Source organism: Tamandua tetradactyla, chromosome 1, assembly GCF_023851605.1.
Source record: "Tamandua tetradactyla isolate mTamTet1 chromosome 1, mTamTet1.pri, whole genome shotgun sequence".
NCBI lineage: Eukaryota > Metazoa > Chordata > Mammalia > Pilosa > Myrmecophagidae > Tamandua > Tamandua tetradactyla.
This window is the reverse complement of record NC_135327.1, coordinates 15,321,054-15,337,199: the sequence shown is the minus strand read 5'-3', so window position 1 is coordinate 15,337,199 and position 16,146 is coordinate 15,321,054. Positions and strand designations below refer to the sequence as shown.

The 16,146-nt window shown below is 40.2% G+C and overlaps 1 protein-coding gene across 2 annotated transcripts in view; it reads right to left on the bottom strand.

Annotated features, from left to right (window-relative positions):
* SAMHD1 (SAM and HD domain containing deoxynucleoside triphosphate triphosphohydrolase 1) overlaps nt 1-16,146 on the bottom strand; it is a 136,164-nt gene that overhangs the window by 99,191 nt on the left and 20,827 nt on the right. The window contains exon 4 of one of the 2 annotated variants that reach the window (XM_077169399.1): nt 407-567. The exons of the other annotated variant lie outside the window; for it this stretch is intronic. Within the exon in view, the coding sequence (XP_077025514.1) occupies nt 407-567 (161 nt within the window). The remainder of the gene's footprint in view (nt 1-406; nt 568-16,146) is intronic. 2 annotated transcript variants of the gene reach the window in all.

Genomic DNA, 16,146 nt, shown 5'->3' with positions numbered 1-16,146 from the left:
AAATACATAATAGAGGTACCACCTTCTTTAAGCTGTGATGTTTTCTGTCTTGTACATTTCTTCATAAGTAAGGAAATGATTTGGCTCCAAAAGGTGATACAGTACAAGACTGAATAGTGAATATAGGAAAATTAAATTAGCTTTTTCCAAATCATACGCACATAATTTATCCAACTGACCTGTCAATAGATATCTTCATTATCTTTCCAAGAAGGGTATGTAGTGCCATATAAGAATACATAAGACACATAAAATATACCTAGGTAAATAAAAAACCTTCATATTCTCATCAATCAAATTAGGATATGTTTACCATTTTGTTCTCTAAATGATAGAGATTAATGACTTCATGAGACAGAAAATACAATTAATAACTGTTTAGCGCCCCAATTCCATTACTTCTTACCCTAGGGAATGCTCAAATCGATTGTGTGACGCTCCAGGAAAAACATAGTAACCGCCTCCCAACTGTTTAATATACCGAAGCCGCTGAAATTGAGGTGTGTCAATTATTCGGATGAGTAGAGGGTGGAGTTCAATGTGGCCATGGATAGGATCGTTCATTACCTAAAAATTATGGTTAAGTTAATATAAGTAACAATAAAACTTCAACTAAAACTTCTGTGCAGCTATTCTTTTATTTTTACGGAGATATCTTCATGCACCATACAGTACATCTGACGTATACAATCAATGGCTCAAAATAGCATCACACAGTTGTGTATTCATCATTATGATTATTTTCAGAACATCTGTATCACTCAAGAAAAAGAAATAAAGAGAAAAAAACTAAAAAAAAGTACCTCCCCCTTACCCTCTCTCTTACTGACCACGAGATTGCAATCTATCCAATTTTTTTTTTTTACACCTTATCCCCTTCCCCTATTACCTATTTATTTATTGTCCTTATTTTTAACTCATCTGTCCATAGCCTGGATAAGGAGTGCCAGCCAACTTTTCATCTTTGTTGAAAAAGATTTCACAATTACACAATGTGCCAGTTTGAATCTGTTGTGTACTCCAGAAAACCCATATCCTTTAATTCTCATTCAGTGTTGTCAGGTAGGATCTTTTTTATTATTTCCATGGAGATGTGACCCACCCAATTGTGGATGATAAACTTTAACTAGATAGTTTCCATGGAGAAGCATCTCCACCCATTCAAAGTGGGGTTGCCTACTGGAGACTTTTAAGAGGGGACCATTGTGGAAAATGCTAAAGAACCACCACAACCAACGGAGATTATGAAGCCAGAGACCCTTAGAGATGAAGAAAGAAAATACCCCTGGGGAAGCCATTGAAGAAGCCTAGAGAGGAAGCTAGTACACATCACCATGTGCCTTTCCAGCTGAGAGAGAAACTCTGAACATTATCAGCCTTCTTGAACCAAAGTATCTTTCCCTGGATGCCTTAATTTGGACATTTTCAAATATCCTTAGATCTGTAAACTTGCAACTTAATAAATTCTCCCTTTCAAAAGCATTTCTGCTTCTGGTATATTGTATTCTGGCAGCTTACAGACTAGAACACACAGTCACATTGTAAAAGCTACTGGGTTATAGTTCAACAGTTTCAGTTCCTTCCCTCTAGCCGCTCCAATACCCCATAAACTAAAAAGGGATCTATATAATACATAAAAATTACATACAAATAACCTCCAGGATAATCTCTGGACTCTGTCTGAAATCTCTTTGCCACAGAAACTTTATTTTTTTCATTACTTTCTTCCACCTTTTGATCAAGAAGCCTTTCTGAATCCCATGATACTGGGTACCAGCTCATTCCTGGCAGTTATAAACACTGCCATAAACAGCAGTGTGTAACTATCCATTCATGTTCCCACTCTAGATCCTCCAGGTATATACTTAGCAATGGGTTTGCGGGATCATAAGACAACCCCCCCCCACCGTCAGCCTCTGTGTAACCACCACATTGCCGTCATGAGGGGGTGTACCTCTCAGCTTCCCTACCAACCGTGAATAGGTTCATCTCTTCCTCCAAATTTTCTCTAGCCCTTGTATCTCTCTGTTCATTTCAAAACAGTTTTATTCACACATCATTCAATCCAACCTAAGTTAAAAATCAATGGTTCCTGGTATAATCACATAGCCATGACTTCACCACCACAACCTATATGAAGACATTTTCTTTTCTTGCATAAAGAATCACTTCTCCTTTCTCTATATCCCCTGCTTATTGACATTTAATTTTTGTATATTGCCCTCTTTTACATTCAGTAGAAGCATATTACAATGTCACTGTAAATTACAGACCCTAGATTGCACTGATTGTATTTTTTCCTGCATACCATCTGTGCTAGTTTGAATCTCTTGTGTCCCCTAGAAAAGACATGTTCTTTAATCTTCATTGAATATTGCTGGGTGGAAGTTGTTTGGTTATCCATGGAAATGTGACCCATCCAATTGTGGGTGGTAATTTTTGATTGGATGGTTTCTTTGGAGATGTGTCCGTACCCATTCAAGGTGGAGTTGCCTGCTGGAGCCCTTTAAGAGACAACCACTTGGGTAAAAGCTTTACAAACCATGCAGCCAGAGACCTTTGGAGATGAAGAATGAAGATTTCCCAAGGGGAACTTCATGAAATAAGGAGCCTGGAGAGAAAGCTAGCAGATGTTGCCATGTTTGCCATGTGCCTTTCCAGTTGAGAGAGAAACCCTGATCACTGGCTTTTGTGAACCAAGGTATATTTCCCTGGATGCCTTAGATTGGACATTTTCCTAGCTTTGCTTTAATTTGGACATTTTCAGGTCCTTAGAACATGTAAACTTGCAACTTGATGAATTTCCTTTCTTAAAAGCCATTCTTTTCTCGTATATCACATTCTGTCAGCTTGCAAACTAGAACACTATCCCATTTTCAACATTTTGCAATGTTATCATTCATTTGTGCTCCCTCATGCAAAAAAATTTCTTATATTTGTACATTTAATCACCATCATTGTCCACTCTAGGCATCACTACATTAAACTTTCTCAGTCACTATCTGTGGTAGTTAGATTCAGTTGTCAACTTGGCCAGGTGAAGGCACCTAGTTTTGTTGCTGCAGACATGAGCCAATGATACATGAAATCTCATCTGTTGCTAATTACATCTACAGTCAGCTAGGAGGCATGCCTGCTGCAATGAATGGTGTTTGACTTAATTGGCTGGTGCTTAAATGAGAGAGTGCTACAAAGCACAGCCCAAGCAGTTGAGCATACCTCATCTCAGCACTCGCAGCTCAGCCCAGGCATTTAGAGATGCAGAAAGAAGTCACCCAGGGGAAAGTTGTTGGAACCCAGAGGCCTGGAGAGAAGGCCAGCAGAGATCACCCTGAGCCTTCCCATATAGGAAAGAACCTCAGTTAAAAGTTAGTTGCCTTTTCTCTGAAGGACTAACAAAATAAATCCCCTTTAATTAAAAGCCAATCCGTCTCTGGTGAGTTACATTCCGGCAGCTAGTAAACTAGAACACTATCCTCTATCTTTTCTTCTAGGATCATGCATGCTCACAGCCCTTCTCCCTCAACCATAATCACACTCAGCTTCATTCTGTATACTTATATTATTGTGCTACCATCAGATAGTATTGTGCCATCCATTTCTGGATCTTTACAATTAGACCTGTTGCAAATTCTGTACTCCATGTGCAGTCATTTTTGACTACTGCAAAGTCAAAACAATTCAAATGCCCAAGTAAGAATAATATTTAAGGAAATGATGAGATATTAATATCATTATCTTATTTAATATCATTACCAAACAGATAATGTATAATAGCTACCTGGGTATACTTTACTTCTTCCTACTGGATTCTAGAAAAAAAAGATAAGGATTTCCATCTTTTACTATGTATATGAATTATAATTAGCATTTATATAATTAGTTTTGTAGTCATTATACTACAGGCAGTGCATCTAATTTTTTTCTAAATATGTCTTTATAGTATTTCTCACTAGAAACCTTAAAAAAAATAAAAAGAAACCCTCCTACCATATAAACAAGAAGCAATCATGAGGTAAAAATAAAATAAAATTCGATAGTATTTAATGCCACACAGCAATATTTAAACTTAGTAAAGATGAATTTCAGAATTATTCATTACTCTTAAACTTTAATTAATACTCCATTTTTTTCATCACACAGCTGTGTATTTGTCACCATGATCATTTTTAGAACATTTGCATCACTCCAGAAAAAGAAATAAAAAGAAAAAAAATACAACTTATACTTCCCATACCCCTCATCCTCCCTCTCATTGACCCAGCTTTTCAATCTACCCAATTTTTACCCTTTATCTCCCCCTACTATTTATTTTTTATCCGTATTTATTTTATTACTCATCTGTTCATACCCTGGATAAAAGGAGCATCAGACACAAGGTTTTTACAAACACATAGTCACACTATATATAAAACCTATATAGTTATACAGTCTTCTTCAAGAATCAAGGCTACTGGAACACTGTTCAACAGTTTTAGGTACTTCCCTCTAACCACTCCAATACACCATAAACTAAAAAGGGATATCTACATAATGTTCAAGAATAGCGTCCAGAATAACCTCTTGACTCTGAGACTTTATTTTATCTTATTTCTCTCTTCCCTCTTTTGGTGAAGAAGGCTTTCTAATTCCATGAGGCTGGGACCTGACTCACCCCCAGGAGTCGGGTACCACGTTGCCATGGATATTTACACCCCTGGGAGTCATGTCTCATATGGGGTGGAGGACAGTGAGTTCACCTGCCAAGTTAGATTAGAGAGAGAGGCCACATCTGAGCAGCAAAAGAGGTTCTCTGGGATACACCACAATCTTTAAATAGAGAGAGAACTTTCCTAACTCTCCATAACAAATGTCTTTTAAAGGGAAGGCCACAGAATTAAAAAGTAGCCTGGTACCTAATCCAAGATTTTCAAACTGATTCAAATTGTTTCATAAGTTCTTTAAAGTATGTTGAATTCTATGAGGTAAAGGATCTTGTCTGTCTTGGTTACAGCTCTATCCTCAGAAGCTATAAAGGCATACTGACTGGCATATAGCAGAAACTCAAACATTTTCTAAATGACTACTGGTGAACTGCAAAGGTGAATTGCAACGTAATGTGTGTTAATGTGCTGGAGAATTAAATTTAAAGTGTACCATGCCAATATGCAGAAATATATTAAATATGACCAACAGAAGCTGAATGCTGTAAAGATGGTTAAAAATCTTGTGGTCTAATATTTGAACATGATGGTAATGAAAAAGGCATTTTCTTTCAAAATATCTCATTACAGCCTGGGTTCAAAAGACTGAAGTCAAGTAACTACTAGAATTGACAACCTGACAAAGAATATGTAAGTAAATTCACAAAGATTAGATTTACAGTGGATGTGTGATAAGCATTCATCTGTTTTTCACCCTGCTCTATAAAACTGCTTTATAAATATATAAATCATACCTAGTTTAGTCACCTCTAATAACACACCAGGAAGGATGTCAAGGCATTCAGGAACCATGAATGTTGTGATTTAAACTTGCGAATGCTTTTTGTATCAGACAAGGAAAATTTCCACAACCTTTAAATATTTGAAAATTTTTTAAAATGAAAATTTTACGCTGGTATATTATTTCTATTCATACAATATCAAAGTACCACAAACAAATGGGAATCCACTTCATTACTATACATTATTGAAGTCAAAATTTGCAATATAGGGCCACAGTGGCTCAGCAGGTAAGAATGCTTACCTGCCAAGCCCGAGGACCCGGGTTCGATTCCCGGTGCCTGCCCATGTAAAAAAAAAAAAAAAATTTGCAATGTACTTTGAATCTATTTAAAGGCCTAAAAAAATCTCATTCAATTTTTCAGGTTGGAATAACTGTTCTTAAAATATTTATTTCACACTGTTCTAGTTTGCTAGCTGCCAGAATGCAATATACCAGAAATGGAATGTCTTTTAAAAATGGAAATTTAATAAGTTGGTAGTTCACAGTTCCAAGGCCAAGAAAATGCCCCAATCAAAACAAGCCTATAGATATGTCCAACTAAGGCATCCAGGGAAAGGTACCTTGGTTCAAGAAGGCTGATGAAGTTCACGGTTTCTCTCTCAAGTGAGAAGGTACATGACGAACACAGTCAAAAAAAAGAAAAGATAAATCAGCCAACACGAAAATTAAAACTTTTATTGCTGTAGATGACACTATCAAGAAAGTGGAAAGACAACTCACAGAATAGGACAAAATATTTGCAAATCATGTATCTCATAAGAGACCTGTATCCAGAATATATATAAAACACTTACATCTCTATAATAAAAAGACAAATAACACAATTTAAAAATGGGTAAAGGATTTGAATAAGCATTTCTCCAAAGAAGATTCAGAAAGAACCAATAAGCATATGTAAGAAAGTTCATCATTAGTCATTATGGAAATCTAAATTAAAACCACGATGAGATACCATTTCACATCCATTAGAATGGCTATAATCATAAAAAGAACAACAATAACTAGTGTTTGTGAGGATGTGGAGAAATTTGACCACTCAGGCACCGCTGCTAAGATTATAAAATGGTGCAGTTACTTTGGAACAATTTGGTAGTTCCTCAAAACTTGGAGTTATCAAATGATTCAGCAATCATAATCATGCATATATGCCCAAGAAAATTAAAATATATATCTGCATAAAGACTTGTATCAAAATGTTCATAGCAGCATTATTCCTAATATAGCCAAAAAATGTAAACAACTCATATGCCAACTAACTGATAAATGGATAAACAAAATGTGGTCTACCCATACAATACGATATTCTACAGCTACAAAATTGAATGAAGTTCTCACACATGCCACCATGTTAATGAAACCTGAAAAACATAATGCTAAGTGAAAGAAGTCAGTCACCAAAGTTCCTGTTCTAGTTCGCTAGCTGCCAGAATGCAAAATACCAGAAATGGAATGGCTTTTAAAAAGGGGAATTTACTAAGCTTCTAGTGACAGTTCTAAGACTGATAAAATGTCCCAATTAAAGCAAGTCTATAGAAATGTCCAATCTAAGACATCCAGGGAAAGATACCTGGATTCAGGGAGGATGATGAAGTTCAGGATCTCTCTCTCAAGTGGAAAGCCATATTGCATGCCAAACATGGTCAGGGTTTCTCCCTCTGCTGGAGGAGCACATAGTGAACATGGCGTCACCTGCTGGCTTCCTCTCCAGCTCCCTGGAAGGTATTTTTCTTCTTCATCTCCAAAAGTCACTGGCTGGTGGACTGTCTGCTTTGTGGTTCTGTGGCATTCTCTGTTGTGGCTTTCTCGTGGCTCTGCCATTCTACTCTGCTCTCTCTGAATCTCCTTTCTCCAAAATGTTTCCTCTTTTATAGGATTCAAGGAAACTAATCAAGACCCATGTGGAAGTTAGATTCAGTTGTCAACTTTGCCAGATGAAGGCACCTAGTTCTGTTGCTGTGGACTTGAGCCAATGGTACCTGAACCTCATTTGTTGCTAATTACATCTGCAGTTGGCAGGAGGCAGGCCTGCTGCAATGAATGACGTTTGACTTAATTGGCTGGTGCTTAAATGAGAGAGAACAACATAGCACAGCCTAAGCAGCTTGGCATTCCTCATGTCAGCACTTGCAGCTCAGTCCAGGCCTTTGGAGATGCAGAGAGAAGTCACCGCGGGGAAGTTGTTGGAACCCAGGGGCCTGGAGAGAAGGCCGGCAGAGACCATCCTGTGCCTTCCCACATTAGAAAGAACCTCAGGGGAAAGTTATCTGCCTTTCCTCTGAAGAACTAGCAAAATAAATCCCCTTTTATTAAAAGCCAATCTGCTTCTGGTGTGTTGCATTCCGGCAGCTAGCAAACTAGAACAACCCACCTAGAATGAGTGGAGACACATCTCCACCGAATCCAGTTTAACAATCACTCTTGATTGAGTCACATCTCCAGGGAAATGATCTAATTAAAATCTCAAGCATAGAATGCTGACAGGGATTAGAAGAAATGGCTGCCTTTACTAAATGGGATTAGGATTAAAACATGGCTTTACTAGGGTACATGGATCTTTCAAACTGTCACAGTCCCCATAGTATATGATTCCATTCTTTGAAATATGCAAAATACAGAAATCTATAGAGAAAGTTAGTTACACAGGATGGAGAGTACAGTAAGGAGGAGAAGAGTGACTGCTAATGGGCAAGACATTTCTTTTGAAGTATGAAAATGTTCTAAATTTAGATTGTGGTGATGGCAGCAAAATATTGACATGTATGTTTTAAATGGGCAAATTACATCTCAGTAAAGCTCTTAACAAGAATAAAATGTAATCACAAAATTAGGGTAGGAATCGTAAAGAGTTGTATCTAAACCAAGAACTAGGTCAATTCTTTTTCAATTATGTGGCTGATAAAAAATGATAAGATATGGATTTCACTACTAGCTAATGATTGATCAAAGTAAATGATAGATTTAAAGACTCTTCTCAACTGTAATTTAGAAATGATTTAAATGATTTTCTTCTTTCATTAAAATGAAACTACTGGCTGCCTGGAAAATTATTTCAAAAATACCTCTTTGCTGCAAATATGAATAGTAAAAATATGACCTCAGAGATTGCCAGAAATGAGCTCCCTTAATGGAGAAAATTCACCTTACAATGCCCTACTTTGCCAGTCTGAAAATGTTGTATACCCTAGAAAAGCCAAGTCTTTAATGCTGATTCAATGTTGCTGAGTGGGATCTTTTTTATTAAAGTGTTTTTATAGAGATATGACACAATTGGGTGGGACCTTCTAATTAGGTGGTTTCCATGAAGATGTATCTCTACTCATTCAAGGTGGGTGTGCTGGTTTGAAATGATGTATGTACCCTAGAAGAGCCATGTTTCAATTTTAATCCCATTTTGTGCAGGCAGCAGTTTCTTCTAATTCCTATTTAGTATTGTATGTTTGAAACTCAAATTAGATCATTGCTATGGAGATGTGATTTATTCAACAGTGGTTGTTAAGCTGGATTAGGTAGAGGTGGTTCTCCACCCATTTGGATGGGTCTTGATTAGTTCACTGGAAACCTATAAAAGGGGGAATATTTTGGAGAAAGAAAGATTCAGAGAGAGCAGAGCAGAACGATATAGCCATAATAAGCAGAGTCCACCAGTCAGCGACGTTTGGAGATGAAAAAGGAAAATGCCTCCCAGGGAGCTGCATGAAACAGGAAACCAAGAGAAGAAGCAAGCAGATGATGCCATGTTCACCATATGACCTTCCAGATAAGAGAGGAATCCTGACCGTGCTCACCATTATCATGGTCAGGTTCATGTGTCAACTTGGCCAAGTGGTGGTACCTGTCTCTCTGGTTCGGCAAGTGGTGGCCTCCCTGTTGCAATGAAGACATTTCATAGATTTAAATCATGAGCACGTCAGCTGCATCCACAGCTGATTCCATTCGTAATCAGCCAAAGGGAGTGTCTTCTGCAATTAGTGATGCTCAGTCTAATCATGGGAAACCTTTTAAGGAGGATTCAGAAGAGACAGGGTCTCTTTCTGCTTCGGCTGGCAAGCCTCTCCTATGCAGTTCGTCCAGACCCTCCATCAGAATCATCGGCATCACACACTGCCCTGTGGATTTTGGACTCTACATTCCTGCTGTCACGTGAGACACATTAATAAATTTTATATTTGCAAGTATTCCCTGTTGATTCTGTTTCTCCAAAAAACCCTAACTAATACATCTTGGTACCAGGAGTGGTTCTTAAGAAACAGAATCTTAAAAATGTGCTTTTATGAATGGTTTTCTACCCTGACTGAACTCAAAGGCACTAAGGACTGTGATTCCCATACTCAGAATGAAACTCGCAATCCATGGAGTTAGCAAAAGAGACACTCAAAATATCACCATTCGATTCTCCTAATGCTTCTCTTGTGCGAAGCCAGGATCTTGGGGATAATGTTTTTGACACCTTTACAGAGTTTTGTGGAAATAAGAGGTATACAGATATTGGCTGGTTGTTGTTAGATACACTGGCTACATGAAAGAGTGAAAGGGATGGGCTTAAGGCTTCAAACGAGAAGCTTAAACGCCATCTAACAGATGTAGACGTTTCTATGAGTATCCTGAAGGAAAATCTTATTTCCTGTAGCCGTAGACTTGAGATCCCTGAAAACCAGACTCAGAATCTTGTTAGAGTAGCAACTTTACAACGTAAACTGAAATCTCAATCTTGCATGGTGTCCGTCATTAAAGTGAGGTCATTGATTGGAAAGGAGTGGGACCCTGAAAAATGGGAAAGTGGTATATGGATTGGTAATGATATCGGGGTTGAGTTGAAACCCGTCATGCTGAGTCTTCTCTAGATAATCCTGTAATAGTCTGCCCTGAGGACACACCCGCCCCATCTACAGCCTGTCTTGAGGAGTTGGCCACCCAACCTCCTGAAGGGATTAGCCCTAGAGTGATTAATCCTGTTTCACCAGATGAAACTGCAAATGAGGGCCCTGAAGCAAATGACTTGGAAAATATTTCTAATTCTTTCCATGACCCACCCCGACCACCCCTCAGTTCTTCCAGACCTATAACTAAAGTCCCAATAGGCCCCTAAAGGTGAGGTACAAAGTATCACATATGAAGAGGTACATTACACTCCAAAAGAACTATGTGAATTTTCCAATTTATATAGACAGAAATCGGGGGAATATGTGTGGCAACGGATTTTAAGGGTGTGGGATAATGGTGGGAGGAATATAAGGCTTGATCAGGCTGAATTGATTGATATGGGCCCACTAAGCAGAGATTCTGCATTCAATGTTACAGCTTGAGGGGTGAAAAAAGGTATTAACTGTTTCTTGGGATGGTTGGTTGAAACATGGACAAAAGGTGGCCGACAAACCTAGGTTGAAATGCCAGACCTGGCCTGGTATAATGTAGATGAGGGGATCCAGAGGCTTAGAGAGATTGGAAAGATAGAGTGAATTTATCATGCAAAGCCTGCTCATGCACCCCAGGAATGTCTGGAGGATGCACCTTTTATCAGAACAGTGAGAAATAAATGTGTGAGACTAGCACCATCGTCCCTAAAGAGCTCTGTGGTTGCACTTTTCTGTAGGTCAGGTATTACTGTAGGAACTGCTGTCACTGAGCTGGAATCCTTATACACAATGGGGATGATGGGATCTGGAGTTGGCAGAAGCCAGGTGGCAGCACTTAATCGCCAAAGACATGGTAGACATTGCTATTATAATAGACAACAATTCAAAGCAGGAGTTAAAATTATACGACTTGCAGAGATTTGTGGCATTGGCTAGTCAATCATGGGGTACCTAGAAATACAATAGAAGGGCAGTCTACTAAATTCGTGTTTGAGCTGTATAAACAAAAGAGTTCTAGGTCAAGTGAACAGAAGTCTAACCTGAATTACAAAAACACAGAGTCATGGCCCCTTAATCAATTTCCAGACTTCAGACAGTTTACAGACGAAGAGCCCCTTGAATGCAGGGGAGGTGAGGTCCATTTGGGGGAGAACCATGTCACACTGTGACAAATTTATACTCTTAATCTTTCTCCAAGCCTTTCCCAAGGAGACCGACGGCCTTTTACCAGGGTAACTGTGCACTGGGGAAAAGGTAATGATCAGATATTTCAGGGATTATTAGACACTGGTTCAGAAGTGACATTAATTCCAGGGGACACAAAACGTCACTCTGGTCCACCAGTCAGAGTGGGGGCTTATGGAGGCCAGGTTATCAATGGAGTTTTAGCTCAGGTCCATCTCACAGCGGGTCCAGTGGGATCTCGGACCCATTCTGTAGTTATTTCCCAAGTTCCAGAATGTATAATGGGAATAGACACACTGAGCAACTGGTAGAATCCTCACATTGGCTCTCTAACTCATGCAATGACGGTTATTATGGTAGGCAAGGCCAAGTGGAACCCACTAGAACTGCCACTACCTAGCAAAATAGTAAATCAGAAGCAATACCAGATTCCTGGAGAGATTGCGGAGATTACTGCCTATCATGAGCTCGGTGTTGTCTGACCCACCAAGCCATAAAGTTGGGCGTGCGCAGCAGCACTCTATTGTAAAATGGAAATGGTATATACGAGATAGGGGCAGAGCAGGTCCTGAAGGCACAAGTAAGTAACATGAAGAAGTGGCCCAAATGCCCATAGTCTCCACTCCTGTCATATTACCTTCTCTTTCCCAGACCAGAGCTATGGCCTCTTGGGGAGTTCCTTACAGTGAACTGACTGAGGAAAACTTGGGAATGGTTTACAGACGGTTCAGCATGATATGCAGGTACCACCAAAAAGTGGACAGCTGAAGCACTACAACCTCTGTTTGGGGTATCCCTGAAGGACAGTGGTGAGGGGATATCCTCCCAGTAGGCAGAACTTCGAGCAGTGGACCTGGTCTTCATTTTGCTTGGAAGGAAAACTAGCCAGAGGAGTGTTTATATACTGATTCATGGGCTGTTGCTAATGGTTTGAATGGATGGTCAGGGACTTGGAAAGACCATAATTGGAAAATTGCTGACAAAGAGGTCTGGGAAAGAAGTATGTGGATAGACCTTTCTGAGTGGGCTAAAACCATGACCGTATTTGTGTCCCATGTGAATGCACACCAGAGGGTGACTTCAGCAGAGGAAGGTTTTAATAATCAAGTGGATAAGATGATCCGTTCTGTGGATACCAGTCAGCCTCTTTCCCCAGCAACTCCTGCCATTGCCCAATGGGCTAATGAACAAAGTACTCATGGTGGTAGGGAGGGAGGTTATGCATGGGCTCAACAACATGGATTTCCAATCACCAAGGCTGACTTGGCTACAGCCACTGTTGAGTGCCCAATCTGCCAGCAGTAGAGACCCACACTCAGCCCCCGATATGGCAACATTCCTCAAGCTGACCAGCCAGCTACTTGGTGGCAGGTTGATTACAATGGACCACTCCCTTCATGAAAAGGGCACTGATTTCTTCTAACTGGAACAGACACATACTCTGGATATGGGTTTGCTTTCCCCGCACTCAATGTTTGTGCCAAAATTACCATCTGTGGTCTTACAGAATGCCTTATCCATCGTCATGGTATGCCACATAGCATTGCTTCCAATCAAGGAACACACTTTCCAGCAAATGAAGTGTGGGAATGCGCACATTCTCATGGAATTCTCTGGTCTTACCATGATTCCCATCATCCATCAGCAGCTGGATTGATAGAACGGTGGAATGGCCTTTTGAAAACTCAATTACAGTGCCAACTAGGTGGCAATACTTTGAAAGGCTTGGGTAATGTTCTCCAGGAAGCTGTATATGCTCTGAATCAGCGTCTGCTGTATGGTGCTGTTTTTCCCATAGCCAGGATCCATAAGTCCAGGAACCAAGGGGTGGAAATGGGAGTGGCACCACTCACTATTAACCCTAGTGATCCACTTGGAAAATTGGTGCTTCCTGTCCCTGTGACCCTGAGCTCTGCTGATCTACAGGTTTTAGTTCCAAAAGGGGGAGTGCTTCCACCGGAAGAAACAACAATGATCCCACTGAACTGCAATCTAGGACTGCAACCTGGTCACTTTGCGCTACTCATGCCCCTGGATCAATAAGCAAAGAAGGGGACTGCATTATTGTCTGGGGTGATTGACCCTAGCTATCAGGGAGAATTAGGACTGCAACGACACAATGGAGGTAAAAAAGAGTTTTCTTGGAATACAGAAGATCCCCTAGGGTGTCTTTTAGTACTACCATACCCTGTGATAAAAATCAATGTAAAACTGCAACAACCCAATTCAGGCACGACTACCAGTGGGACTCAAACTTCAGGAATGAAGGTTTAGGTCACCCCAACAGGCAAAGAACCATGGCCAACTGAAGTGCTTGCTGAAGGGAAAGGGAACATGGAATGGGTAGTGGAAGAAGGCAGTGATAAATAAAAACTACGACCATGTCATCAGTTACAGAAAGGAGGACTGTAATGCTGTTTTATCCTGTTATATTATCTAAGTTGTTAAGATATCAAGTTTAAGAATGAATATTAGAGGTGGAGCCAAGATGGCGGCTTAGCAACGTGCGCATTTTAGTTCACCCTCCAGAACAACTACTAAATAACCAGAAACAGTACAGAACAGCTCCTGGAGCCATGTCAGTGACCGGACACACAGAATACCCCAGTCTGGACCAGCTGGGCTGGCTGCAAGCCTCAGCAGAACCTTGAGTTTCCCAAGCTGCTGTGGCCGGTGCCCCTACCCCACAGGCTGCTTCAAGGAGGGGAAAGGAAAGAGACTTTAACAGCAGCAGGGGCTGAGTCCAACCAAACACCAATTGTGGCATCAATTAACAAATTCTGACTACTAAAAATAGGCTCCCAGCTCAGGTGAACCTGGTCAAAGCGGACGTCGCCCATTGGGCTAACAGAAAAAGAAAAAAAGAAAAGAAACAGAGGTTTTCATTGCTGTGTTTCTACAAAGGCTTGACTGCCTCTGGATTCAGCGGCAGGACTTTCAGGCTGGAACTGCCCCAGGCATAGGCAGAAAAAAGCTCATTTCAGGGCTTGTCTTGAGCCTGTGCCTTCCCCAGGGGAGGGGTGAAGCTCAACTCAGGTGGAATCCCTCCCTCAAGGAATTCAGACACCAGGGCTTGGTAATTTGAAGCCACAAATACCAGCCTACAACCTCTTCTCTATCTCCACCACGCCCAAAGCAGAGAGAGTCTTCCAAAATTAAAGGTGCTGCATTATCTTATGCTGGTGGGATCCGCAGGCAGACAAGCGCCACATACTGGGCAGGATAAGAAAGACGGAGCCCAGAGACTTCACAGGAAAGTCTGTCAACCTGCTGGGTCTCACCCTCAGGAAAACTGACGCAGGTAACTCCTTCCCCCCTGATAGGAGGCCTGTTTAGTCTGGCAAAAACCGGCTGGAGTCTATAATACCTACGTAGACCCTCCTAAGGGTGGGGGGAAAAGGCACCATACAAGCAGGGCAAGAAATAAGAAAACAAGAACTGAAAAATTCTCATCTGTTAAACAAAACTTAAGCTAGAGGTCCACAAAAAGCTGAATTGAATGTCAAAGAACAAATAGACAACAAATTCATCCAGCAAGAAAACCCTAGGTAAGAGAAGTGAAAGAAATCTCCAAAATAAACTAATTAAGGTAATTAAATGTCTAGATGCCAGCAAAAAATAACAAATCACACCAGGAAAATTGAAGACATGGCCCAGACAAAGGAACAAACCAATAGTTCAAATGAGATACAAGAGCTAAAACAATTAACTCAGAATATATGAACAGATATGGAAAACCTCATCAAAAGCCAAATCAATGAACAGAGGGAGGATATGAAGAAGGCAAGGAATGAACAACAAGAAGAAATGGAAAGTCTGAAAAAACAAATCACAGAACTCATGGGAATGAAAGGCACAGTAGAAGAGATGAAAAAAAAACAGTGGAAACCTACAATGGCAGATTTCGAGAGATGGAGGATAGGATTAGTGAACTGGAGGATGGCCCATCTGAAATCCAACACGAAACAGAAACTATAGGGAAAAAAATGGAAAAATATGAGCAGAGGTTCAGGGAATGGAGTGATAATATGAAGTGCACAAACATATGTGTTGCGGGTGTCCCAGAAGGAGAAGAGAAGGGAAAAGGAGGAGAAAAACTAATGGAAGATATTATCACTGAAAATTTCCCAACTCTTATGAAAGACTTAAAATTACAGATCCAAGAACTGCAACGTACCCCAAAGAGAACAGATCCAAATAGACGTTCTCCAAGACACTTACTAATCAGAATGTCAGAGGTCAGAGAGAAAGAGAGGAACTTGAAAGCAGCAAGAGAAAAGCAATCCATCACATACAAGGGAAACCCAATAAAACTATGTGTAGATTTTTCAGCAGAAACCATGGAGGCAAGAAGACAGTGGGATGATATATTTAAACTACTAAAAGAGAAAAACTGCCAAACAAGAATTCTATACCCAGCAAAATTATCCTTCAAAAATGAAGGAGAAATTAAAACATTTTCAGACAAAAAAATCACTGAGGGAAATGTGACCAAGAGACCAGCTCTGCAAGAAATACTAAAGGGAGCACTAGAGACAGATACGAAAACACAAAAGCAAGAGGTGTAGAGAAGAGTGTAGAAAGAAGGAAAATTAGATGTGACATAAAATCCAAAAGGCAA